The sequence below is a fragment of the Thamnophis elegans genome, chromosome 15, assembly GCF_009769535.1.
Source record: "Thamnophis elegans isolate rThaEle1 chromosome 15, rThaEle1.pri, whole genome shotgun sequence".
Classification (NCBI taxonomy): Eukaryota; Metazoa; Chordata; class Lepidosauria; order Squamata; family Colubridae; genus Thamnophis; species Thamnophis elegans.
This window is the reverse complement of record NC_045555.1, coordinates 5,020,450-5,046,261: the sequence shown is the minus strand read 5'-3', so window position 1 is coordinate 5,046,261 and position 25,812 is coordinate 5,020,450. Positions and strand designations below refer to the sequence as shown.

General features: G+C 43.3%; 1 protein-coding gene across 1 annotated transcript in view; it reads right to left on the bottom strand.

Moving 5' to 3' along the window:
* The window catches only part of NOC2L (NOC2 like nucleolar associated transcriptional repressor), a 54,712-nt gene extending 30,767 nt beyond the window's left edge, over positions 1-23,945 (bottom strand). The window contains exons 1-12 of the mRNA XM_032231892.1: positions 23,859-23,945; positions 18,521-18,697; positions 17,162-17,336; positions 15,683-15,805; positions 14,773-14,893; positions 12,478-12,568; positions 11,733-11,811; positions 10,038-10,148; positions 8,104-8,217; positions 4,560-4,748; positions 3,070-3,209; positions 569-680 (exon numbers count right to left, since the gene is read on the bottom strand). Of these exons, the coding sequence (XP_032087783.1) occupies positions 569-680; positions 3,070-3,209; positions 4,560-4,748; positions 8,104-8,217; positions 10,038-10,148; positions 11,733-11,811; positions 12,478-12,568; positions 14,773-14,893; positions 15,683-15,805; positions 17,162-17,336; positions 18,521-18,697; positions 23,859-23,878 (1,452 nt within the window). The 5' untranslated portion in view covers positions 23,879-23,945. The remainder of the gene's footprint in view (positions 1-568; positions 681-3,069; positions 3,210-4,559; positions 4,749-8,103; positions 8,218-10,037; positions 10,149-11,732; positions 11,812-12,477; positions 12,569-14,772; positions 14,894-15,682; positions 15,806-17,161; positions 17,337-18,520; positions 18,698-23,858) is intronic.
* Positions 23,946-25,812: the final 1,867 nt, after the last annotated feature.

The following is a 25,812-nucleotide window of genomic DNA, read 5'->3' as shown; positions in this document are numbered from 1 at the left end:
GGGGGAGGGACAGAGAGAGGGAGAGACGGAGAGGGAGAGAGAGGCAGGGAGGGAGGGGAATGGGAGGGAGATAGAGGAGGGGGAGAGAGGGAGGGAGAGGGAGAAAGGGACAGAGAGAGGGAGGGAGGGAGAGAAAGGGGGGATGGAGAGAGAGACAGAGAGAGGAGGGAAGAGACAGAGAGAGGGAGGGACAGAGAGGGAGGGAGAGACAGAGAGAGGGCGAGAAAGGGGATGGAGAGAGAGACAGAGAAGAGGGAGAGAGACTTGCAAAGTGATCCTGGGGGCTGGGAACGGCAGTTTTTGCTCCTTTTTGCCCCCCCCAAGGAGCACTCTACAAGCCTCTCAAAGCTTTGCATGCCCCCCCCCCCCCGCTTTTTTTTTCTTTCAAAAAACGTGGTGTGCAGAGGGCTTGGGAAGCCTACAGAGTGCAAAAACATTCTTTTTTAAAATTTACCTCTTCAAAATTATGGTGCGTCTTATAGTCTGAAAAATATGGTACTTCTGTTCTGCAAGTGTACAATTGGGGGGTGGGGGAGAGAGAAACACTCTTCTTTTGACTGACACTCACCTCCAGAATGAATGGCAGGACAGGGATGAAGGTCTCCGTGCTCTCCGACAGCAGGGTCAGTGCCCGGACACAGTGCATTCGCAGAGGGTAGAAACGAGCCGTGGGCACCAGCCTGCCAAAGGGGTTAAAAAACAAAGAGGGTGTGAAAACCATGGGCAGATGCGTGTTATACTCCAAAAAATATGGTAAATAAAATGGTTTTTAAAGTACCGTATTTTTCAGAGTATAAGACGCACCTTCCCCCCCCCCCAAAAAAAGGGTGAAAATCTGGGTCCGTCTTATACACTAAATACAGCATTTTTTGCCTCCTGAAAACCTGCCCCCTTTGCAAATATGGTTGCGCATAGCCTTTAGGAGGCTTACAGAGTGCTCCTGGGTGCTGGGAGGGCAGAAATGAGCAAAAAATGGGGCGTTTTTTGCTCAATTTTGTCCTCCCCACCAGCCCCCAGGAGCACTCTACAAGCCTCCTAAAGGCTATGGATGCTCTTTTTTTGTCAAGAAAACGGGGCCGTTTTCATGAAAAACGGGCCGTTTTTCGCCCCCCTATCCCCCCAGGAGTACTCTACAAGCATCCTAAAGGTTATTCATGGCCTTTTTGTGAAAAACGAGCTTGTTTTTGCAAAAAACCGGGTTGTTTTGGGGAGGTCTGCAGCGTGCAAAAACTCCCCCTCCCCTAATTTACCTCTTCAAAATCTTGGTGCGCCTTATACTCTGAAAAATACGGTACTTGGAAAACAATTCAAATTAGAAAAAGCGAATAGAAAAGCTAAAAACTAAGATTGTGTTCGTAACTTTGCCTTCAGAAATTCAAGCCAACCCAGACTTTCCTTCCTCCCCCAATTATAGGCTAAGGACTCTTCACCACCGCGCAGGCTGGCCCCCTCCCCTTCACCTCTGCCAAGACAAGGGGGATTCACAATAGTCAGCCCACCCACCCTTGTGCCCTCCCACCCCCCGGCATGTTTTGGAAAAACTACAAAGGAAACCTACTCTGCAAGCTTGACGCTGTTAGTTATCCCAGCTATTGTGTTGAACCACATTTAAAATTCTACCCCGGACGCAGCCTGGAGCAAGGAAGCTGGCCGCAGATGGCAGCTCCGTTTTCCCTTCTGTCAAAACCTTCCCAATTCCCTTGGTTCCCCCACATTTCAGGTTCTTCAGCTGCTCTGGTTCAGTTCACTAGGGACTAGCACCATCTTCTGGATAAAAGAAGAACAGGTTTTTCCCCCCTGTTTTTTGTTCAAATGGAAATTAAACCAACTGGGGATTAACCTACGGAAGTTTGAATGAATTATTAAGAAAGAGGTAAGGAGAGGAGGATGGAAGGGAGAGAAAGAGAAGGAGAGAGGGTAGGAAGGGGAAGAGTAGGAGTATGAGAAAGGGAAAGGAGGAAGGAAGGGGGAAGGAGAAGAGGAAGGAAGGAAGTAGAGAAGGGAGGGAGAAAAGAAAGGGAAAATAAGGTGGTGTTACAATGGGATGGTAAATAAAGCAACCCAAACTGTATATTATAACCTATTAAATGAAACAACAAATGTATAAGAATGACAAATGTAAAAGAATTATGTGAATGTATACTTAAAATGTTAAGAGAATAAAAAATTTAAAAAAATGTTATTAAAAAGAAAAGGGAAGTTTGAATGAATTTAAAATAAACCAGAAAGAAGGCAGAATTACAGTTCACAGTTTTGGGGTTTTTTCCCCCCTAAAGCATCAGTAGGGATAAATTAAGGCTCCATCACTCAACTAAAAAGTGAAGCTTCCCCTCGCACGTATGTGCTTAGTCGTTCCTGACTCTAGGGGGCGGTACTCATCTCCGTTTCGAAGCCAAAAGAGCCAGCGCTGTCCGAAGACGTCTCCGTGGTCATGTGGCCGGCATGACTCAACTCCCGAAGTTGCAGGGAACGCTGTTCCCTTCCCTCCAAAAAGATGGCGCCTATTTTTCTACTTGCATTTTTTACCTGCTTTCGAACTGCTGCGTTGGCAGAAGCTGGGACAAGTCACGGGAGCTCCCTCCGTTACGCGGCACTTAGGGATTCGAACCAACAAACCGCCAACCTTTCTGATCGACAATCTCAGCGTCTTAGCCACTGAGCCACCACGTTCCCCCTTACACTATTAGCAATGCACAAATAACGCATACTCCTTCCAAACTATTACAAACCATCATTCTATTTGGACTGCTTCCATTTCTCAGTTAAACTTCATCAACCTGTCCTGTATTATTTTTCCTCGGTTCCTCAGTTTTGCAAATCTATCAAATTTGACTCAGCAAAATTGAGGGTTTTTTTTTTTAAATCGCGCAAACTAAACTTTGTTTTGAGTTTTGGCACACGCTTCCCTAAAATCTGTACTTTAAAATTTTTGTCTAACATACACAGGGCTTTGCTTACAAGTAAATTATGCTTGCAAGTCCAGATGCCTCCTGAAAAAGCGACTTTGGGACCACCACGACTGAGAATTTCTACAGACCCCAAAGGGTTAAGGGTTGTGTAGCTACTTACTTAATGCAGCCAATGATGACTTGGGTCAAAGGGTAGATCAGGGGTTGCATGATGTCACTTGGATGCATCGTACTCAAAGCCCGGCACCACAAATATAAGCAGTGGACATATTGCCAGTTGTAAACCGACTGATAGTTTTCCTATTATTAAAAAAAGAGAGAAGCAGGAAGTAACGTTGATAAATTAATGAAGCACGCTGTAAGAACCAAAGCTGTTCAGAATTGCGAATAGATGCCTCTGTTTTCCTTTCATGCTGCGACTTTTTAGATTACAAAATTATTATTATTTTTTCCTTTAAAGTGAGCTGCAAACCGCACACTAACTCTTTCTGGATGAAGAATACGATTAAAAATATTGAGTCGAAGATGAATTACCATCGATCCTAGAATACACGGACTGCAAAATGGTTATTTAAACACCGAGATTGCACAGCTTAGCAATAGTAATAGCAATTAGACTTATATACCGCTTCATAGGGCTTTCAGCCCTCTCTAAGCGGTTTACAGAGTCAGCATATTGCCCCCAACAACAGTCCGGGTCCTCATTTTACCCACCTCGGAAGGATGGAAGGCTGAGTCAACCTTGAGCCGGTGAGATTTGATCAGCCGAATTGCAGAACTGCAGTCAGCTGAAGTAGCCTGCAGTGCTGCATTTAACCACTGCGCCACCTCGGCTCATGCTTGGAGGGGTTGTGTGAATTCAGCCACACAACCAGCGTGACTGAAAAGGACGGAACTGCGGCTTAAGAGGTTGTGTGAATTCAGCCGCACAACCAGAACGGAAAGTTTGGTGTACACGACATGGAAACAAGGTTTTGTAAACCCACAAGTTGGATAAATCCAGCCAACACCATGCATCAGCAACTGGGGATCTTATTTTAAAATTTACAATCAAGTTAAAAAGGAGCAGAAATACATAACTGTGAATCTTAAGATGCCTAAATTGTCCCTTTTCTAACCCTCTACTAATTGATGGCATCATTTTCTTCCTGGTTGGATTTTTGTTTCAGATCTTATAGGTGATCTATCTTAAGCAGCCTTCTAAAAAGCAGGGACATTACCCTGCCAACAAAAGTGTGTCTGGTCACGGCGATGGTTTTGAGGATTGTAAAATTGGAACTGGATAAATACATACCGTATTTTTTCGGAGTATAAGACAGGAAGGTTCGGAGTTTTTCACGAACATGGGATGGTTTTTTGTTTTTTCTTTTTTAAAAGGGGCATGAATAGCCTTTAGGAGGCTTGTAGAGTGCTCCTGGGGGGGTGCCCCCCCCCAAAATGAGCAAAAACCACCCCGTTTTTTGCTAAAATGGGCCCAATCTTGCTGCGGTTATCCCATGCAGCATTAAATACGTCACTCCGTTACTATTTTTTTTTTCCTTTTATTATCCCTAATGGGAATAGTTCTGGTTTTGGTCTAACATCTCTTTATCCGGCCCCAAATTTATCCGGATTTTTGTACATGGCCACCACATATGATAAAGAACCCACCTTCTTCTTGATGGTCATAGCCCCACGCAGGTGGATGGCCAGCTGACGGATGTATATGAAGGCCTGTTGGTAGGACACAGAGGGATCCAGGGCATACATCTCGACTAGAGTCCGTTGCATGAAGTTGATGAGAGGGAGGGCGTTAGGGGAGGTGAATCTTGAATTCTTGACGTAGGAAATGTACATTTGCTAATGGGCACGAGAAGAGAAGCAGAGAATTAGGGTGACCCATACGATGGTTTGTTTTCAGTTGGCCGCTACAGAAACTGAAAACATACATGGTCTTATCCAAATAGAAACTGGCTGAACAAAACCACAGATTGATAGACCTATAGAATAGAATAGAATAGAAATAGAATAGGGAATAAGAATAGGGATGGAATGAAATAGAATAGGGAATATAGAATAGAATAGGAATAGGAATAGAATAGGGAATATAGAATATAATAGGAATAGAATAGGGATGGAATTAAATGGAATAGAATAGGGAATATAGAATAGAATAGGGAATATAGAATAGAATAGGGAATATAGAATAGAATAGGGAATATAGAATAGAATAGAATAGGGAATATAGAATAGAATAGGAATAAGAACAGAATAGAATATAATAGAATAGAATAAAATAGGGAATAGGGATGGAATGGAATAGAATAGGGAATAAAGAATAGAATAGGAATAAGAACAGAATAGAATAGAGAACAGAGAATATAGAATAGAATAGGAATAGAATAGGGAATAGGAATAGGGATGGAATGAAATAGAATAGGGAATATAGAATAGAATAGGAATAGAATAGGGATGGAATTAAATGGAATAGAATAGGGAATATAGAATAGAATAGGAATAGAATAGGGATGGAATTAAATGGAATAGAATAGGGAATATAGAATAGAATAGGGAATATAGAATAGAATAGGAATAGGAATAGAATAGGGAATATAGAATAGGAATAGAAATAGAATAGTTTGAAGGGACCTTGGAGGTCTTCTAGTCCAACCCCCTATCTAGGCAGGAAACTCTCCACCACTTCAGACAAATGGCTATCCAACATCTTCTTAAAAACTCCCAGTGTTGGAGCATTCACAACTTCTGGAGGCAAGTTGTTCCACTGATTAATTGTTCTGACTGTCAGGAAATTTCTCCTCAGTTCTACGTTGCTTCTCTCCTTGATTAGTTTCCACCCATTGCTTCTTGTCCTGCCCTGAAGTGCCTTGGAGAATAATTTGATTCCCTCTTCTTTGTGGCATCCGCTGAAATATTGGAAGGCAGCTATCATGTCTCCCCTAGTCCTTCTTTTCATTCAACTAGACCTACCCAGTTCCTGCAACCATTCTTCGTATGTTTTAGCCTCCCGGCCCCTAATCCTCTTTGTTGCTCTTCTCTGCACTCTTTCTAGAGTCTCCACATCTTTTTTTATATCGAGGCGACCAAAGCTGGATGCCGGATTCCAAGTGTGGCCTTACCAAGGCCTTATAAAGTGGTATCAACATTTCACGTGATCTTGTTAAGTTGATCTTGAACTTCAACTTACAATCATTTATTTAGCGACTGCATAGGAAAAAAGTATCTTATGATTGTTTTTGACACTTATGATCATTGCTGAAAGCCCATCCATGGACAGGTGATCAACATTCCAACACCTGGCAACCGATTCATATTTAGGATGGTTGCAGTGTCCGGGGTCTTATGATCACCGTCTGTCGAAGCAAAATCATTGGGGAAGCCAGATCCACTTAACAGCCATCTTATTCGCTTAACAACTGTAGTGATTCACTTAATAACGGCGGCAAGAAAAGTCGTAAAACGAGGCAAAATTCACTTAACCGATGTCTCACTTATGGCAACGTTTCACTGGTGGAAAACCAGCCGCCACCTGATGTTCTGCTTAATGATGGCCCATGATTCCTTAACAACCACAACCTCAACTATCAATTGTACACTGAAGATCGCATTTCATTTTGTTGCACAAGGTGCAATGACAACAACGCAACGTATTTTTCGGGCTGTGAGACGCACCGTGATTGTGAAGACGTTCGTTTCTACCCTCTGTGTATGCACTGTGTCCGGGCGCTGGCCCTGCTGTCGGAGAGCATGGAGACCTTCATCCCTGTCCTGCCGTTCATTCTGGAGGTGAGTGTCAGTCAAAAGAAGAGTGTTCCTCCCCCCCCCCCCCAAATTGTACACTTGCAGAACAGAAGTGCCATATTCTTCGGATTATAAGACGCACCATGATTTTGAAGAGGTAAATTAAAAAAAAAGTTTTTGCACTCTGCCTCCCAAACCCTCTGCACCCCTCATTTTTTGCAAAAAAAATTTTTTAAAGGGTATGCAGAACTTTGGGGGGCTTGTAGAATGCTTCTGCGGGCTGGGGGGGGCAAAAACAGTCCATTTCTTTGCTCATTTTTGCCCTCCCACCCCCAGGAGCACTCTGGAAACCTCCTAAAGGCTATGCATGGCCATTTTTGCAAAGCAGGGCGGAGTTTCAGTAAGTCAAAAATATTGTATTCAGTGTATAAGACACACCCAAATTTTCACCCTCTCTTGGGGGGGGGAAGGTGCGTCTTATACTCCGAAAAATACAGTAAACTAACTAACTTAGCAACATAAATTTCGAGCTGAAGATTTTATAGTTTTACGTTGAGGGCTACCAGTTATTTCAAGGAAGACAAATTTATGTTGTGACATAAACCATGCCATTTTTTTATTTTGCTGTAGCTGCGAACGAAAGTCAACAACTGAGCTTCAAAGTACACAACAGCAAAACTGGAGCGCCGACAAACATCAAAAGAAGCACAATGCCTCTTTTTTAAAACCCAAAAGAACTTGGGAAAATGCCTTAATAGCAGCTATTCCTTTGGTCCATCAAATCCAAAAGAGTAATAATTGAAGCCACTATGGTGCGAAGTTTCGTGACCCGTCAAAACCGCGGAGGAGAAAATCGCGGTCGACGAAAGCGCGCATGTGACGTCATCACAGTGCGACGAAAAAAATTAAAAATTGAAATAAAATTAAAATTAAAGCAAGCCGATTCACATAAAGGTAAGGGTTAGGTTTAGGGTTAGGGTTAGGTTAAGGGTTAGGGTTAGGTTTAGAGCGTTAGGGTTACGTTTAGCGTTAGGTTAAGGGTTAGCGTTAGGTTTACCGTTACGTTAACGGTTAGGTTTAGATTTAGATTTAGGCTTAGGTTAAGGGTTAGGTTTAGGGTTAGGTTTGGGGGGGTTAGGGTAAGGTTTTCGCTTTATTTTTACATTTTTCGATCACAGCGCGATGTTTTCGTCGCGCTGTGATGACGTCAAATGCGCGCTTTCGTCGAGCGCGATTTTCTCCTCCACAGTTTTGTGGTGGAACCGCGAAGTTTTGCCCCGAAGCCCAGAGTTTTTAATTTTGTAAGGATGGAAATACTGATTCAGCCTAAAAAATGAATTTATAGTCCATGGGTTTTCAGGCGCCATCTGTCAGAAATGGTGTAGGATCTCCTGCTTGGGTGAAGGGGGTTGGACTAGATGACCTACAAGGTCCCTTCCAACTCTGTTAATCTTACCTTAAGAACGGAGGGCAAATAAGCTTCCTGTTTATACCGGCAAAATTTGTTGAGTATCAAAAAAGCTAAAACTCTCACAACCTCATCGCCGGTGCTCCAGAGCCGAATAATTTGCTTAAGGAAGGGAAGGAAGAAGAAAAAAATAAGTTATTTTCAATTTTGGTTTTGCTTTTAAAATGAGATGCCCCTAGGGTTAAAAACTGAATTTTCCCCCAAGTGCCAATCAAGGCAATGCCACTCAATTTCAACCCCTTTTATGGCCTAAAATAGCATTTTTCATTGGCAACTATGTAAAACGTGTTGAGTTCAAGAATTTCCCAGCGGGTATGCTGGGAAATAAAGTATATACATCTTAAAGCATGCTGACTGGGGAATTATGGGAGTTGAAGTTCCATAACTCAAAGTTGCCAAGATTGAAAACTTAAAAAAGAATGGGATCTTTCACTGTACAGAGTTTGCTTTAGTGAACAACCGGATAATGTCAACATTATCATTTAGAGCTGAGCTTGTCGATCAGGTCGGCAGTTCGGCGGTTCGAATCCCTAGCGCCGCGTAAAGGAGGGAACTCCCGTGACTTGTCCCAGCTTCTGCCAACCTAGCAGTTCGAAAGCTAAAAAAATGCAAGTAGAAAAATAGGAACCACCTTTGGTGGGAAGGGAACAGCGTTCCGTGCACCTTCGGCATTGAATCATGCCGGCCACATGACCACGGAGACGTCTTTTGGACAGTGCTGGTTTTTCGCTTTGAAACGGAGATGAGCACCCCGCCCCCTAGAGTCAGGAACAACTAGCACATGTGTGTGCGAGGAGAACCTTTACCTTTACAGAGTGTTAAGCACTTCTTAAGATACAGTTAATTTTAATCATCTAATTAATTTTAAATCATCTAATTGCAAATCCTTTTATTTCCTTGGTATTTTGTTCTTCAGTCACTCTTTCTCTTCTCCTTTTTTTTATTTTGCGAAGCTATGTCTTGTTAAATTTATCAAACCAGCCATTTCTTATTTTTCTAAAATAAAGGGGGAAACGATAACCAGTTTGATGTAACGGTTAAGGTACTGGTTTAGAAACTAGGACAGTGTTTCTCAACCTTGGCAACTTGAAGATGTCCGGACTTCAACTCCCAGAATTCCCCAGCCAGCATTCGCTGGCTGGGGAATTCTGGGAGTTGAAGTCCAGACATCTTCAAGTTGCCAAGGTTGAGAAACACTGAACTAGGAGATTGGGAATTCTAGTTCCACCATAGGCATGAAAGCCAACTGGGTGACTTTGGGCCCATCCCCACCCCCTCTCTCTCAGCACAACCCACCTGTGTGGTCATTGTGGGGAAAACAAGAAGGCAGTGTGTTGAATATGTTTATTACCTTAAGTTATCTCTATATATAAAAATGGCTTTGTGTATTTGTTTCTGTGTGTGTATTCCAGCATAACTCTGGAATGCCTCAAGCAATTTCAACCAAACTTGGTACACAGATGACTTACTCTCTGGAGCAACATGCTGTGGGGGTAAACACCTCTCGGGGGTGGGTGTTCTGTTAAGATACAGCCTGTTGTGCCTTCTACTGTTCTGCCGTAAAATGGCTTCTACTCTACAGAGCAGTGGAGTTGCCATGGTAACGGCTTCAACAGCACTCCACCAGGGGGCTCCCTCTGCTAAGGGGGAACATCCAACATTTGAAATTACCTTTGGTCTGGACATTTCCCCCGCCCTATAAATAAATACCTGGGCAACGGCTAGCTGATAATAATAATAACAACAATGGAGGAATAAAAATCTAATTAATTCGTTTTTTTAAAAACCAAGCCAAAAAAAAAAAGGTTGCCCCGGAACCTATTATCCAGGACCGAAGCCAGATAACCCAATTTGAACAGGGGGAATCCAACTTTAAAGTTTTATTCCTGCACTTTCTGGCCAACAAGAGCGATGGAACTTACCTTAAGGAGCATGCGCGACTGTTTGGGGAAGCTTAAATAATAAGGAACTATGGCGCTGATGTGGTGAAGAACAGCGATCGTTACTGAAGTTCGTGTTAAACACGACAGGAGCTGTGGGGTGGGGGGGAAAAAAGACAAAATTTCCATCAATAGCAATAGCAGTTAGACTTATATACCGCTTCATAGGGCTTTCAGCCCTCTCTAAGCGGTTTACAGAGTCAGCATATTGCCCCCACAGTCTGGGTCCTCATTTCACCCTCCTCGGAAGGATGGAAGGCTGAGTCAACCTTGAGCCTGTGAGATTTGAACAGCCGAACTGCAGAACTGCAGTCAGCTGAAGTAGCCTGCAGTGCTGCATTTAACCACTGCGCCACCTCGGCTCAATACGGTTGGCATGGCTAGTCTGGTGAAGAGAAGGACCAGGGGAGGCAGGATAGCATCTTCCAATATTTGGGGGGCTGCTATAGAGAGGAGGGGGCCAAGCTATTCTCCAAAGAACCCAAAGGAATAATAATGGATGGAAACTGACCAAGGAGAGATTCGACTTGGAAATAAGGAGGAACTTTCTGACAGTGAGAACTATCAACCCATGGAACAGAAGCTTCATCCCTGGAGGCTTTCAAGAAGAGGCTGGACTGCCATCTATCAGAAATGGGATAGGGTCTCCTGCTTGGGCTGGGGGTTGGACTAGATGACCTACAAGGTCCCTTCCAATTCTGATCATCTGTAAAATTGCAATGTCTAAGCAATCCACCCATGGAACAGAAGTTGCCTTCGGAAGTTGTGGGAGCTTCATCCCTGGAAGCTTTGAAGAAGAGACTGGACTGCCAGCTGTCAGAAATGGTAACAGGTTCTCCTGCTTGGGCGGGGGGTTGGACTAGATGACCTACAAGGTCCCTTCCAACTCTTGTTAATTGTAAATCTGTAGCTTTCTAATCTCCTACACTCCTACATTCTGCCCACACTCCCCGTTCCCAAAGGTGCTTTTTATTTCTTTTTTGAAGAGGCAACTGCACTTCCTTTGTTTTTTTTCCTTGAAGACATTTCGCTCCTCATCCCGGGAGCTTCTTCTGTTCTGCCTGAACGCTGGCGAATGGAGGAATTCGGTCAGAACGGAAGGCGCTTCTGGGATGAGAAGCGAAACCTCTTCCAAGCAAATAAAGGGGGGGAAAATGCATACATGCTATTTCCATAGAAAGGAAGACAAAGCAGGAATGGTTAGATTGAATACTTTTTTTTTAAGAGAGGAAAATATGTTCTTATTTAGATATCACTTCTGGAATTTGTGCGCATGAAGGGGAAAAAAAAGTAAAAACTTTTGGGTTTTGTTGATGAGAAAGATTTGGGGTTAATAGAAATGGCTAGTTTATATTTATGTGTAAAAGCAAAAAAGTTGAGGTTGGGATATGTTTATCTTGTACTGTGCTAGGAAAAGTTGGAAATCAATGCCCTCTTTTCTTTCTTTTTCTCTTCCCCCTTTTCCCATTCCCTTCCTTTAATTTCCTATTTTCATTTCATGTTTTGTATTTTATACAATTAAAAAAAATGAAATTAAAAGCAAAGAAAAAAAAAAGGAAATCCAGGAAGTCTTCTATAAAAAAAAAAATCCAAAAACTAGGAAGAGATGCTCAATATATTAAAAAAAAAAAAAAAAGACCAAATTTGAACCTCGCTTGCTAGGTGACTTAAACTCACCTGAATGGTGCAGCCAAGGTGCATTTTGATGTCCAATCGTAACTTGCTCCACAAGAGACTGGAGGAAGGCAGGACTAACCTACAAGAATTAAGGAAGACATGGTTTAGGAGAAAATACAGTATGTCATTCAAAGGCTGTCATTCCTCTGATCGGAGCTGATGGAATTTCAACTGGGCTAGCTGCTGTTCAACCAGGAAAGTTTCTTGCCTGTGATGCATTTAAAATTCAAGGTAGAAAATAAATACCGTATTTTTCGGAGTATGAGATGCACTTTTTCCCCCTAAGAGAGATTGAAAATTTGGGTGTGTCTTATACTTTGAATGTAGCTCCACCCACCCGTGGCCCAAACCCTTTGGTCTCTGCCTCCCAGCAATTTGCCTCCTTGCAGCAAAGAGCAAACAGCCTGTTTCAGTTTCAGCACAGCCTGATTAACACAAGCAGCTGATTGTCGGTTGGATCAGCCTCCCAACCATGAGCTGTTTCAGGCTGCAGAGAGTGCTATTGCCCCATTTTTGGCCTCCACATCCCATTTTTGGCCTCTGCACACCCCGTTTTCCGCTTCCGTGTGCCGCATTTTCCTCCCATTCTGATCCCTTTTAATAGTTTTTTTTAAAAAAAATTCTGCTCAGGATGGATAAAATTGGACGCCAGGAACCAAAGGAATAGTCTTTTGCAGACTATTCCTAGACTGGAAGAATAGAGAGCAAATAAATGCGAATAAGCAAAATAAATAAATAAACTTACTTTGATTTGTTTTTTGCAGGTTTCACCTGGAGCAATTTTTGCACAAGAACGAAAAGGTCCCGGACACAGAAGGAGACAAGAGTGTTGAAGACTAAGCAGGAGATGAAAAAAAAAATTAAGAAACATTTCATCAATGAATTTAGCAATCGTGAGGGAGGATTGGTTCTGACTGAGAGCACGAAGCAAACTCCTGGTCCTGACAAAAACCCCTTTTATTAATTGACTGTGGATTCTGTTCCTTCACATCCAGCAAAGTCTTTCGAGGGAGGATTTACGGTCACAGACATTATCAGGCTTGGAGAGCTGCCAGGCCGATATCTGCACAACTTGGCAAGGAATCTCAGAGAGTCACAAACCAATGAAGCGAACTAATTGTCTCCTGCAAACTCCACTCCCCTTTCGCTCCTCTTTTATTTCCCCTGGGAAGGGCCATTCATCATCCACCTGTGGCCTTACTACCAAGTTGACCCCTGTTCTTTAGCTCTTCTCTTCGTTTGGCAACTCATACTGGGAACAGGCTCCACCTGTTCCTCTGCCCCACTGATCTCCGACTCTGAAGGCAGCTGATAACTGTCAGACGGCCCTGGCCCCCTCTCTGCCTCCGACACAGAGCCCTCCTCAGAGCCCTCCCCAGACTCCAGGACTGGCCCATGTTCCTCCCCAACCTCCTCACTGCCTGAATCTGCTGCTAGCTCTAATGGCTGCTGGCGAGCCATAACAAGACTCTTACATACAGCTGAATGTCTCAATGTCAGGAACTTTTAAGAGTGGCTGGGGAATTCTGGGGGTTGAAGTCCACCCATCTTAAAGTTGCAGAAATACTGATATACAGGCAGTCCTTGACTTACAACCATTCATTTCGTGACCATTTGAAGTTACACTGAAAAAGTGACTTAAGATTGTTTTTCACGCTTAGGACCTTGTTATGAGTTTCGGACAGGGAGGAGGTTGGGGAGGAACTTGGGCCAGTCCTGGAGTCTGGGGAAGGCTCGGATGAGGGCTCTGTGTCGGAGGCAGAGAGGGGGCCAGGGTCGTATGCCAGCTATCAGCTGGCAGCTGAGTCAGACATCAGTGAGGCAGAAGAACAGCTGGAGCCTGTTCCCAGTGTGCGCATGCACAGGGGAAGGGAACAGTTAAGGAACAAGGGCCGACTCTGGAGTAAAGGCACAGGTGGATGGTGAATGGCCCCTCCCATAAGGAATATAGAGGAGCGAAAGGGGAGAGGAGTTTGCAGGAGACAATTAGTTCAATTCATTCGGGTGAAATTCTGTTCCTGACTTCTTGCCAAGGAATTGCTGCTACAGCATGGTGTTTAGAAGATATCGGCTGGCAGCTCTCCAAGCCTGATAAAGGTCTGTAGTTGTGAAATCTCTTGAAAGACTGTCGGCCGGGACTTGGCTGGAGAGGAATTCCCTTTAACCCAAATAAAAGAGGTTTTTATCGGGACGAGGAGTTGGGCTTCATGATCTTGGGATGCCTCAGTCAGAAGAGGACCATTGCAACTCTTCTACGTTCACGTGATCAAAATACGGATGCTTTGACCACTGACCCACATTTATGACGGCTGCAATTTTTCCTAGAACTATGTCGTCTACTAACTTAACTGCAGCGATCCCCTTCACAATTGTGGCAAGAAAGGTCATAAAGTGGGGCAAAACGTACTTTGCTGTCTCGCTTAGTGACGTTAATTTTGGGCTCTATCGTGGTCATACGTCGAGGACTACCGATGTACGTAACTTAAAATAATGGAGTTTTTCATATGTCCGGAATTCAATTTGCTTGCTTTGGGTTTAAGGTGGTGTTTTTTTTGTAAACACAATTGCTCTGCTTTGCAAGTGATGGCGTGACATTTAGTGCCACCTAAGGGGTCTTAATTTAAATAAATCAATGTGCCCACGCTCACAATTTAATCATCAAGGCCAGCTAAAACAAACCAAAGACTTAGGGCAAATTGCTTATTTGCACCCTAGGACTAACTAAGTGTTGTACCTTATGATTCTTGATGAATGTATCTTGTCTTTTTATGTCCACTGAGAGCCTATGCACCAAAGACAAATTTCTTGTGTGTCCAATCACACTTGGCCAATAAAGAATTCTATTCTGTTCTATTTTCTATCCTTCTATTCTATTCTATCCTTATTCTATTCTAGCCTTCTTCTATTCTATTATATCCTATCCTATCCTATCCTGCATTCTATTCTATTCTATTCTATTCAAAGTATCAATGAAGATGGGATGTGTTTCTTTAATCTTTCATTTTTTGCAAATGCTAGCTCAGTTCTGGAAGATTTTTACCTGTGCTGTCCGTGACTTTGAACTTGCCAGAATCCGGCCCTGCCGATTCTCCTTTGGCAGTGACGACGCAGGCTTTAAAGGCTTGGGTGATTTCATGGAAGATCCTAGGAGTGAGTTTCTTCTGTGTGGCATTAAAAAAAAATTAATAGAATTAATTCTAAAATTTTAAAAAATAGAATAGAATAGAACAGAACATAATAGAATATGGAATAGAATGGAATATAGAATAGAATGATAGGAATAGAATAGGAGAATACAGGAATAGAATAGAATAGAATATGATAGGAATAGGATAGGAATAGGATAGGAGAATACAAGAATAGAATAGAACAGAAGGATAGGAATAGGAATAGAATAGGAGAATACAAGAATAGAATAGAATAGAACAGAATAGAAGGATAGGAATAGGGTAGGAGAATACAAGAATAGAACAGAATAGAACAGAAGGATAGGAATAGGAATAGAATAGAAGAATACAAGAATAGAATACAATAGAATAGAATAGGATAGGGATATGATAGGAATAGGATAGGAATAGGATAGGAATAGGATAGGAATAGGATAGGAATAGAATAGGATAGGATAATACAAGAATAGGATAGGATAGGGATAGGATAGGAGAATACAAGAATAGAATAGAATAGAATAGAATAGAATAGAATAGAACAGAATACAATACAATAGTAATAGAGGGAAAATAGAATATAGAAAATAGAATATTGGCTAGGACAGAACAGGGCAGGTTGACCAATAAAGAATCTATTCCTATTCCATTCCATTCCAAATACTAAGGTTAGAAAGAGAGAGAGAAAATCAATTTTATCTTTGTTTTGGGCAAGACTTTCCATATTTAATCAGCCTTATTTTGCAGCGCCTAAAGAAATGTTTTTTTTTTAAATGTGCCTCTTACCTCTGCAGCTTCCTTCCAGTGTTCCACCATTTTCAATGACACTGTGATGAAGTCCATTTTTTTCCGTTTCGCTGTTTTTCCTTCTTCCTCCTCTTCTTCCTCATCTTCCTCATCAGTTGCTTCCTATCAAAGATTTTTTTTTAAAAAAGGAATTAGCCTGAAATGAGTGACGTCCAGGGGCACACAGTCCATGCAGTTTTTCTTGGGAATAAAAAGAAATTGGTTTCTCTGATCTTATTTTTATTTTTTATTCATAAAAAACATACTTGTTCATTTAACATACCTAACTGCTTTGTGAACAGTGTGTTGTCTGGGTCAATCTGCTTAGCTGGTAATGTTTTCCCAGCTCCTAATTTCTACCTCTTATTACCCAATCATTTATAAAATAAATCCCAGGTTAGAAAATACTCTTCTCTCTTCTTTTTCTTTTATCTTTAATGACAGTCTATTCCCTTCCACATTTTAATATCTTTATATGTTAAATCTTTTTCCAGATTTATTACATTTGGATGTGTAAATGCTTCCGCTGTTGAGAGCCACGCTGGTATTTTCATATAAATTTTTGCCTTCACCTATTTTTTTTAATGCAACATTATAGGAAAGGGGACGACCAACCTTTTGGACCTCAAGGGCCACTAAATTCATAGTTTTAAATCCTGCGGACCACTATTATAACCTGCCTAATGACCGGCTGGGTGGGCATGGCCAGGTGGTCATGTGACTGGGTGGGTGTGGCCAACTCAATGTCACTCACGTCAAGGGGCACCTCGCCGGTCTCTACTTGCCCCTCCCCTCCCGGCCCCTCCTCGCCTGCCCGCCCGGGCTCCTTAGGGCCCCCACAGGAAGCAGTTGCTGGAGCTAAGCAGCCACCAGGAGAAAGAGTTGGCAAAAGAGCTCAGTTCAAATTGGATCTGACCGAGGAGGAGGCTCAGCAGAAGCACCTCACTGAGGACTAGGAGCATAGGCATCCCAAGCAGAGGGAAGACCTGTGGGAGTGCAAGGCCAGGTGTCGGCGCCTGGAGGCTCAGCAGGCTGAGATGGTCAGCCAGTTCCAGGCCATGATGTAGTCCCACTGAAACGAGGCCCTCCGGCTCTTCGCCACCAGCGGCTCTTCCCTCCAGCCTTCGCCCAAAGCCCCCCACCAGGAGGCTGAAGCAGACCCCAAGTTTAATTTCTGACCCCCTCTGACCCACACAAAAAGACCCCGAAGGGGGAGACTCTCTGCAGCAACACAAGCATTCGTTGCACGTATCCATCCCAGGGGCCGCAGTTTGAGGACCCCTGATTTAGTGCAATATATAAAAATGTAGATAATTTTTCTGCAGACCACCCAAATTTTCTCACAGACCACCTGTTGGTGACCGCTGTTATAGAAGATCTGAGTATTAATTAAGCTGTATTCTAACTAGCATCAGAGAGCAAGCAACATCAGTAAGATGATTCCCTGAAGTTCAGCTAAATTGAAAATAAATTAATTACCTCCAATTTTTCAGGCAACACGTGATGATCGTCCTCTTCATCAGAACTGTCAGATTCGTCAAAATTAAGCAGTTTCTTGTCATTTTCTTCCAGGAACTTGTAAAATTCTGGATCTCGGTCCTTTAGACGAGAGAGCTGGTCTTTATGCACTGAAGCATTACCTTTCTTTATTTTCCTATACGACACGGAACAGTTTAAGTAATTTAGGTTTATATATCCAGCCAGGAAGTATTTTTTTTAAAAAAGCTATCCATCATCTATTTATCTATCCATCTATCTGCCTGTCTTTCTATCTATATAGCTCGCTTGCTCTATCTATCCGTCCATCCATCCATCCATCTATTTATCTATCTACCAACCATCTATTATCCCTCCTCCATACCAAAATAGCATTGGGAAAATTTCAAGGAAGAGTAAACATATTTGTCCTTCCATCCTATCTATCTGCCTGTCTATCTATCTATATAGCTCGCTTGCTCTATCTATCTATCCATCCATCGATCCGTCCGTCCATTTGTCCATCTGCCTATCTATCTATCTATCTATCTATCTATCTATCTATCTATCTATCTATCTATCTATCTATCTATCATCTATCTATCTACCAACCAACCATCTATTATCCCTCCCTCCATACCAAAATAGCATTGGGAAAATTTCAAGGAAGAATAAAGGTATTTGTCCTTCCATCCATAATATCTAGTTACCTATATCCATCATCTATTTATATATTCATCCTTCCCTCTCACCCCATCCCTCCATCATCTATTTATCTATTTATCTATCCATCCCTCCATCCATAATTATCTATCTACCTATACCCATTATCTATCCATCCATCCATATAGCATTGGGAAAATTTCAAGGAAGAATAAACATATTTGTCCTTCCATCCATAATATCTAGCTACCTATATCCATCATCTATCTATATATTCATCCTTCCCTCTCACCCCATCCCTCCATCATCTATTTATCTATCCATCCCTCCATGATTATCTAGCTACCTATATCCATTATCTATCCATCCATCTTCGCTCACTCTATCCCATCTATCCCTCCTTCATCCCTCCTCTTTTTCCTCACTCCTTCATCCCTCCTTCATCCCTCCATCCATAATCAGCTACCTATATCCATCATCTATCCATCCATCCTTCAGTCCTTCCTTCATCCATCTATCCATCCTTCATCCCTCTCATCCATCCATCCATCAATGCATCCATCAATGCATCCATCTATCCATCCTCTTTTCCTCTCACCCCTTCATCCCTCCATCCATCCTTCATCCCTCCATCTATAATTATCTAGCCCTTCCTCCCTCCCTCCATCCAACCAACTAACCATTATCATGAAAACTCACCTTTCCCCTGGTACCAAATCACATCCTGGTTTCCTTTTGCTATCAAGTTCTGAAGGCAACTTTCTTTTCTCCTCTCCCCCAGAATTTGGAGTATCTTCTATCAAATCATCTTCCAAATCAGAATCAAACCCGGATGTTAAAAACTCATCCACGCTCAAGTTGGCCAGGTTTTTCCTTCTGAAAAGGCAAGAGAGGCAAAATTTAAAAATAAACAAACAAAAAATGCATTTCTTGTTTATCAATGGCCTTGTTTAGAAAGGCCAATGCGTTAAGGGATTGTAAATGTTTTACCCTCTGGCAAATATGCTGGACCTTCATTTCCAAGTTGTTAATTTCACACCAGTGAAACTATTTGCACATGAGAAAATCTTAGGCCTATGCAAACACCAATACACAATGAAAATTTAAGCCTCTCTTTTTGACAGTGTTGGTTTAATTGTATGCTACCTAAAGTCAGATCCATAAGATGGGCAGCTATAGAGATTTGATAAACGCAGGAAAATAAATTGAAGGCAAAACGCCACCAACAGACATCCTGGATTATTTTAAAATTTATATGTGATCATCTATGATTTATAAATTGCTAGCCAATAACCCGGCATTGCCCAGCTATTTATTTATAGGGGGGGAAATCTCCGGACCTAACGTAATTTCTAATGTTGGATTTTCCCCCTTAATAGAGAGAGCCCCCTTGTGAAGCCGTTTCCATGGCAACACCACTGCGCTGTACATTAGAAGCCATTTTACAGCAGTACGGTAGAAACCATTTTAAGGCACAACAGGCTGTATTGTAACAGAACCCAAGGGGTTTTAGGGGTCTTACCCCCAACAGTATTTGTTTCCAGAGGTTAAGTCATCTGTGTACCAAGTTTGGTTGAAATTGCTCGAGGTGTTCCAGAATTATGCTGGAACATACACACACACACACACACACACACAGAGCCATTTATATATATGGCTGTGTGTATGTTCCAGCATCTCTGGAATAGATAGATAGATAGATAGATAGATAGATAGATAGATAGATAGATAGATAGATAGATAGAAAGAAAGAAAGAAAGAAAGAAAGAAAGAAAGAAATATATAAAAAAGATAGATAGATGATAGATAGATAGATAGATAGATAGATAGATAGATAGATAGATAGATAGATATAGATAGGATAGATATAGATATAGATATAGATATATAGATATATAAAGAAGATATAGATATAGATAGATTATAGATAGATAAATTATAGATAGATAAATTATAAATAGATATAGATAGATTATAGGTAGGTAGGTAGGTAGGTAGGTAGATAGATATAAATATATAAAGAAGATAGATAAATAGATAGATAGATAGATAGATAGATAGATAGATAGATAAGATAGATATAGATATATAAAGAAGATATAGATATATAGATATAGATAGATTATAGATAGATATAGATATAGATAGATTATAGTTAGGTAGGTAGGTAGGTAGGTAGGTAGGTAGGTAGATAAGATAGATAGATATAGATAGATAGATATAAATATATAGATATATAAAGAAGATATAGATATATAGATATAGATAGATTATAGATAGATAGATTATAGATAGAGATTATAAATAGATTAGATAGATTATAGATAGGTAGGTAGGTAGACAGACAGACAGACAGACTTATAACAATTTATTATTAGTGGGTATTGTTACCCGTTGGCTTCTCCTGAATTCTGAATCCCATTTAACTGCCCAGAGCCACTGTGGTGATTAAATAAATAAAAAAATAAATGAAATAAACCTACACATTTCCACCTATTACTCTCAAATGTCTCCCCGAAATTATTATGCTCCCCAAAATGAATTCACCACAACTGCCTCAAAATTCTCAGGTCCACAAATTACGACCATAGATTTTTTTTTCACACACACAACCCCACCCACCCACCCACCCACCCCACGGGTATTTCTGTATTTTTAAACCAGGGGCTTTTAAAATCAAACAGGAAAAGTGGGGGAAATATAGAAAACGGCCTTTTTAATCGTCAGTTTATCGAGAGTGACGAGGTGGTGTTAGGTGTATGCAGCCAAAGATGACATTAAAAGATTTTTTTTTAAAAAAAAAATAACACTTTTTGGTTTACCCAGAATTGTTTCCCGATATTTTAAGCCCGCCAGCCTAAATTTTACTTAGGTTTTTTTTTTAATCCATTTTTTAAAAAAAATAATAAAAACAAAAATTAAGTTGCCTCAGGAGCTGCTGCAAAGCTGCTTGCTCCCAATTAAGCATCACCTGTGGCCTTCAAGGTAAAATCTCCAGGTGTTCCTCATTACCTAATTGCTCCTCCCAAGCCAGCAAGTTAGGATGAGATAAATTAGGCGGAGAGACCTTAGTGTTATAATTAAAAAGGAACCTTTAATGGAACTGTTTTAAAAGGCCCCCAAAGGTGGTTTTGCTGTTTTGTTTTAACCTACACAAAGGCTCATTTCACAGCTGTTGATATGCAATAAACAAAACAACAGGTTTGCCCTTTATTTCATGTGTGTGTGTGTGTGTGTGTGTGTGTGTGTGTGTGAGAGAGAGAGAGAGAGAGAGAGAGAGAGAGATGAGAGAAAGGAGAGAAAGAGAGAGAGATGAGAGAGAAAGGAGAGAGATGAGAGAGATGAGAGAAAGGAGAGAAAGAGAGAGAGATGAGAGAGAAAGGACAGAGAGAGATGAGAGAAAGGAGAGAGAGAGATGAGAGAAAGGAGAGAGAGAGATGAGAGAGAGATAAGAGAAAGGAGAGAAAGAGAGAGAGATGAGAGAGAGATAAGAGAAAGGAGAGAAAGAGAGAGAGATGAGAGAGAAAGGAGAGAAAGAGAGATGAGAGAAAGGAGAGAGAGAGATGAGAAAGGAGAGAAAGAGAGATGAGAGAAAGGAGAGAGAGAGATGAGAGCAAGAAAGGAGTGAGAGAGAGAAAGGAGAGAGAGAGATGAGAGAAAAGAGAGGGAGAGAGGGAGGGAGGGAGAGAGAGAGAGAGAAAGAGAGGGAGGGAGGGAGAGCTTGTGGCTTAGAGGCTAATACAACTGCCTAACATGTAAAAACAGGCCAGGTTCGAATCCCAGCAAGGGTAGGGCTAGCTGATGAGTGCTAAATAGCTTGAAATAGATCTATACTAGTCTCCCTTTATTTATTTATCAGCACAAATACTACATACATACATACCTACATACATATACCTACATACATATATTCATTCCAATTTTTTCCATTAAAAAAGTGAGTAAAGTATTGTCTTAGAGAGAAAACAAATAGCTGTAGCATCCTTTCAAAGCAAAATTGGTACATTATATTCTTCCATATCTATATAGTGCTTTAGATTTGTACTTTAATGTAAAAACAAAAAACAGCCTCCTAAAAAGCAGAGAGAACCCCCTGCCAACAAAAATGCATATAGTTAAGGCGATGGTTTTCCCACTTGCCATGGATGGCTGTGAAGGTTGGACCGTAAGGAAGGCTGAGCGCCAAAGAATGGAGGCCTTTGAACTCGGGTGCTGGAGAAGAAGACTCCTGCATTGAGTCCCTTGGACTGCAAGGCCATCCAACCGGTCAGTCCTAGAGGAGATCAACCCCGGCTGCTCTTTAGAAGGCCAGATCCTGAAGAGGGAACTCAAAAGACTTTAGCCACCTAATGAGAAGGAAGGACTCACTGGAGAAGAGCCTCATGCTGGGAACGATGGAGGGCAAAAGAAGAAGGGGACGGCAGAGAAGGAGGTGGATAGATGGAGTCATTGAAGCAGTAGGTGTCAAATGGACTCCAGAGGATGGTAGAGGACAGGAAGGCCTGGAGGAACGCGGTGCATGCAGTCGCAAAGGGTCAGACACAACTTCACAACTATCAACAACAACATGGAAATATTATCTAGCAAAAAAGTTTTGTATTTGAGGTTAGGGAGAAACCATATGAATGGGGCAATATTCCTAAAAATCCCTTGTTTGTATTTCACCTTTATTATTTTGTCAAATATTCCAAGTTGGCAAACACAACCAGCATACCTTCTTCCTCCTGTTTTCCCTAAGACAACAACCCTGTAGAGTAGGTTGGGCTCAAAGAGAGAGGGGGAGTTTTCATAGCTAAGGCATAGCTAAACCAAGCAATTTGGTAACCATGGTCCAGCTATATTTGATAATAGAATTTTAAAAAGCCACCTCGATCCAATCCCATCAGCCTCAACCCCCCCTTCTCCAGATCCATCCTTTCAAAACAATTAGAATAATATAGAGCCTGAAGGGATCTTGGAGGTCCTCTAGTCCAGCCCCCTGCTTAAGCAGGAGAACCTATACTATTTCAGATAAATGGCTGTCTAGTTTCTTCTTAAAAACCTCCAGGGATGGAGCAGCCACCACTTCTGGTGGCAAGCTGTTCCACTGGTGAATTGTCCTCCCTGTTAGGAAGTTTGTCCCCTCAAGTCCCTCATCCTCACGACACCGATCCCCAGTCTGGAGTACGTTCATTCACACGACTACGTTCCTTGCAGGCTTTGGGGTTGGATGCCTAAGGGGGAGGGGAGGGGATGATGGGCCATGGCGTTGCCACATGTGTTCCTCCATTCCCTAATCCTCGCCTTTTGCCTAATTCCAATTCCCCAGAGATCTGGAGTACCTTCATTCACACGACCAGGCTTTGGAGTCGGCTTCCCACTTGGGTGCGGGGGGGTGGGTGGGAATGATGGGCCATGGCATTGCTGTGCGCTCCTGAAGGCCTGCACCCAACACGCCACGCAACCCCAATGCAACGGAGTGGGCGCAGATCGCGCGCGGAGCAACATTGGAAACCAACCCAAGTCCCTAATCTCACATGTTTGTGGCACCAATCCCCAGAGTCTGACATGCATTCATTCACACAACGACACTCTGCAGGCTTTAGGGTCGGATGCCTAAGGCTTCCCACTTGGGGGTGGGGGGTGGATGATGGGCCATGGCATTGCCACTTGTGTTCCTCCATTCCCTACTCCTCGCCTTTTGCCTAATTCCAATTCCCCAGAGGTCTGGAGTGCCTTCATTCACACGACCTGCAGGCTCTGAGTCTGCAGGCTTTGGAGTCGGCTTCCCACTGGGGGCGGGGGTGGGGATGATGGGCCATGGGATTGCCCTGCGCTCCTGAAGGCCTGCACCCAACCCAATGCCACTCAACCCCAATGCAACTCTTCCTTTGCTTTGCCAACGGAGCGGGCGCAGAACGCGCGCGGAGCAACGTCGGAAACCAACCCAAGTCCCTAATCCCCGCGTGTTTGCGGGGTTTGCCCTCCCCCGACAGGGATTCCCCCCCCCTCCAATCCCTCTTTGCAAGCCCCGGGACTTGGCTTTGCAATGCCTGACCTTTTCGCGGCAGCGGCCATGCTAGCGGAGCTTCCCCTCCGCAGCTGCGACAACGTGGGAACGGAGCACTTCCTCTCCCACAATGCAACTGGGTAGCCAAGAAAGGGGAGGGCGTTGGGAGGGGGGGGTGGAGTTCCCAGGCGAGCCGGCCGGATTGGCTTTCAGGTTCACCGGCGCGGAGGGGAGCGGAGAGCCGCCTCCGCCGCGTTTGCTTCCCTGCCCGTCAACCGGCGTGTAAGGAATGGACAGTACGACGAGAGTTGGGGAGGGGATCTGGGAGGTCATCTAGCCCGACCCCCCCCTGCCCAGGCAGGAGACCCTCACAGAATGAGTTGGAAGGGATACTGGAGGTCATCTAGCCCGACCCCCTGCCCAGGCAGGAGACCCTCACAGAATAAGTTGGAAGGGATACTGGAGGTCATCTAGCCTGACCCCCTGCCCAAGCAGGCGATCCGACCTACACCCTTCCTAAGGAGTGGACAGAATAGCAAGAGTTGGGAAGGGGACCTTGGGGATCATCTAGCCTGACCCCCTGCCCAAGCAGGCGATCTGACCTACACCCTTTCTAAGGAGTGGGCAGAATAACAAGAGTTGGGAAGGGGACCTTGGGGGTCATCTAGCCTGACCTCCTGCCCCAAGCAAGAGACCCTTAGAGAATGAGTTGGAAGAGACCTTGGAGGTCATCTAGCCCGACCCCCTCCCCAAGCAGGAGATCCGACACCATTTCTAAGGAGATGGCAAGCACATATTGTGGGTGTGCGCGCGCGCGCACACACACACACACACAAACACAAACCAGGAGTGGGTTGCTGCTGGTTCGGCGCACAAAAGGGAGTTGTGGGAAAGCAGGATTTTTCTGCATGGGCTTGCAAGGATACACACATACCCGAGAAGAGAATGGAAATGAATGGGAATAGAATAGAATAATCAAAGTTGGAAGGGACCTTGGAGGTCTTCTAGTCCAACCTCCTGCTCAGGAAGGAAACCCTACACTGCTTCAGACAAAGGGACTTCCAGTGTTGGAGCTTTCACAGCTTCTGGAGGCAAGTTGTTCCACTGATTAATTGTTCTCACTGATGGGAAATTCCTCCTCAGTTCTAAGTTGCTTCTCCCCTTGATTAGTTTCCACCCATTTTGCTTCTTGTCCTGCCCTCAGGTGCCTTGGAGAATAGCTTGACTCCCTCTTCTTTGGGGCAACCCCTGAGATATTGGACGACTGCTATCATGTCTCCCCTAGTCCTTCTCTTCATTAAACTAGACATACCCAGTTCCTGCAACCGTTCTTCATATGTTTTAGCCCCCAGTCCCCTAATCATCCTGGTTGCTCTTCTCTGCACTTGTTCTAGAGGAGGAGTTGTTCCAGTTGTTAATTAGGGTCTTGATGGCTGGCTATTAAAGTCCTTAATTGCTTCCTTGGGCCACCCTGCCCTCGGCTCTTAAGTACCTGATAGACCACCGATTGTAAATCAGCACACCTATTGCCTGAGGAAGGGCCCCCGTTTCCCAGGCTTCAATCATTCCTCTGGCTGTTTTTGTCCCTGCTTGGCCAACAATCACAGTAGCTGCAAAATTGAATGCATGTCCTTGTTCATTTCAAGGTGCGGCTACCGATGCATTTGGGTCTCCTTGTCTCACCCTATTCTGGATTCTCTCAATGGGGACGGGGGACATCACTGCTCTTCATTGCTTCGTCCGCTATTGGCCAAGCCAGTTGTGTGAGAAAGAGAACTACCAAAGAAAGGACAAGGGAGATGCATTGGTGCTCTGGCTTTTTCAAAACAGAGATATTTTTTCAAGTCTTCCCTTCCCCTCCTTTTTCTATTGGGATTGTTCTAAGCGCTGCTTCCCAAAGCAGCCTTTGAGCCACAGCCACCTCCTCCTATGCAGGGACTGACATCACGGTGGTGGACGAGAGGCCAAGCCGCCGGCCACCACAATTGAAGAATTGCGGAGC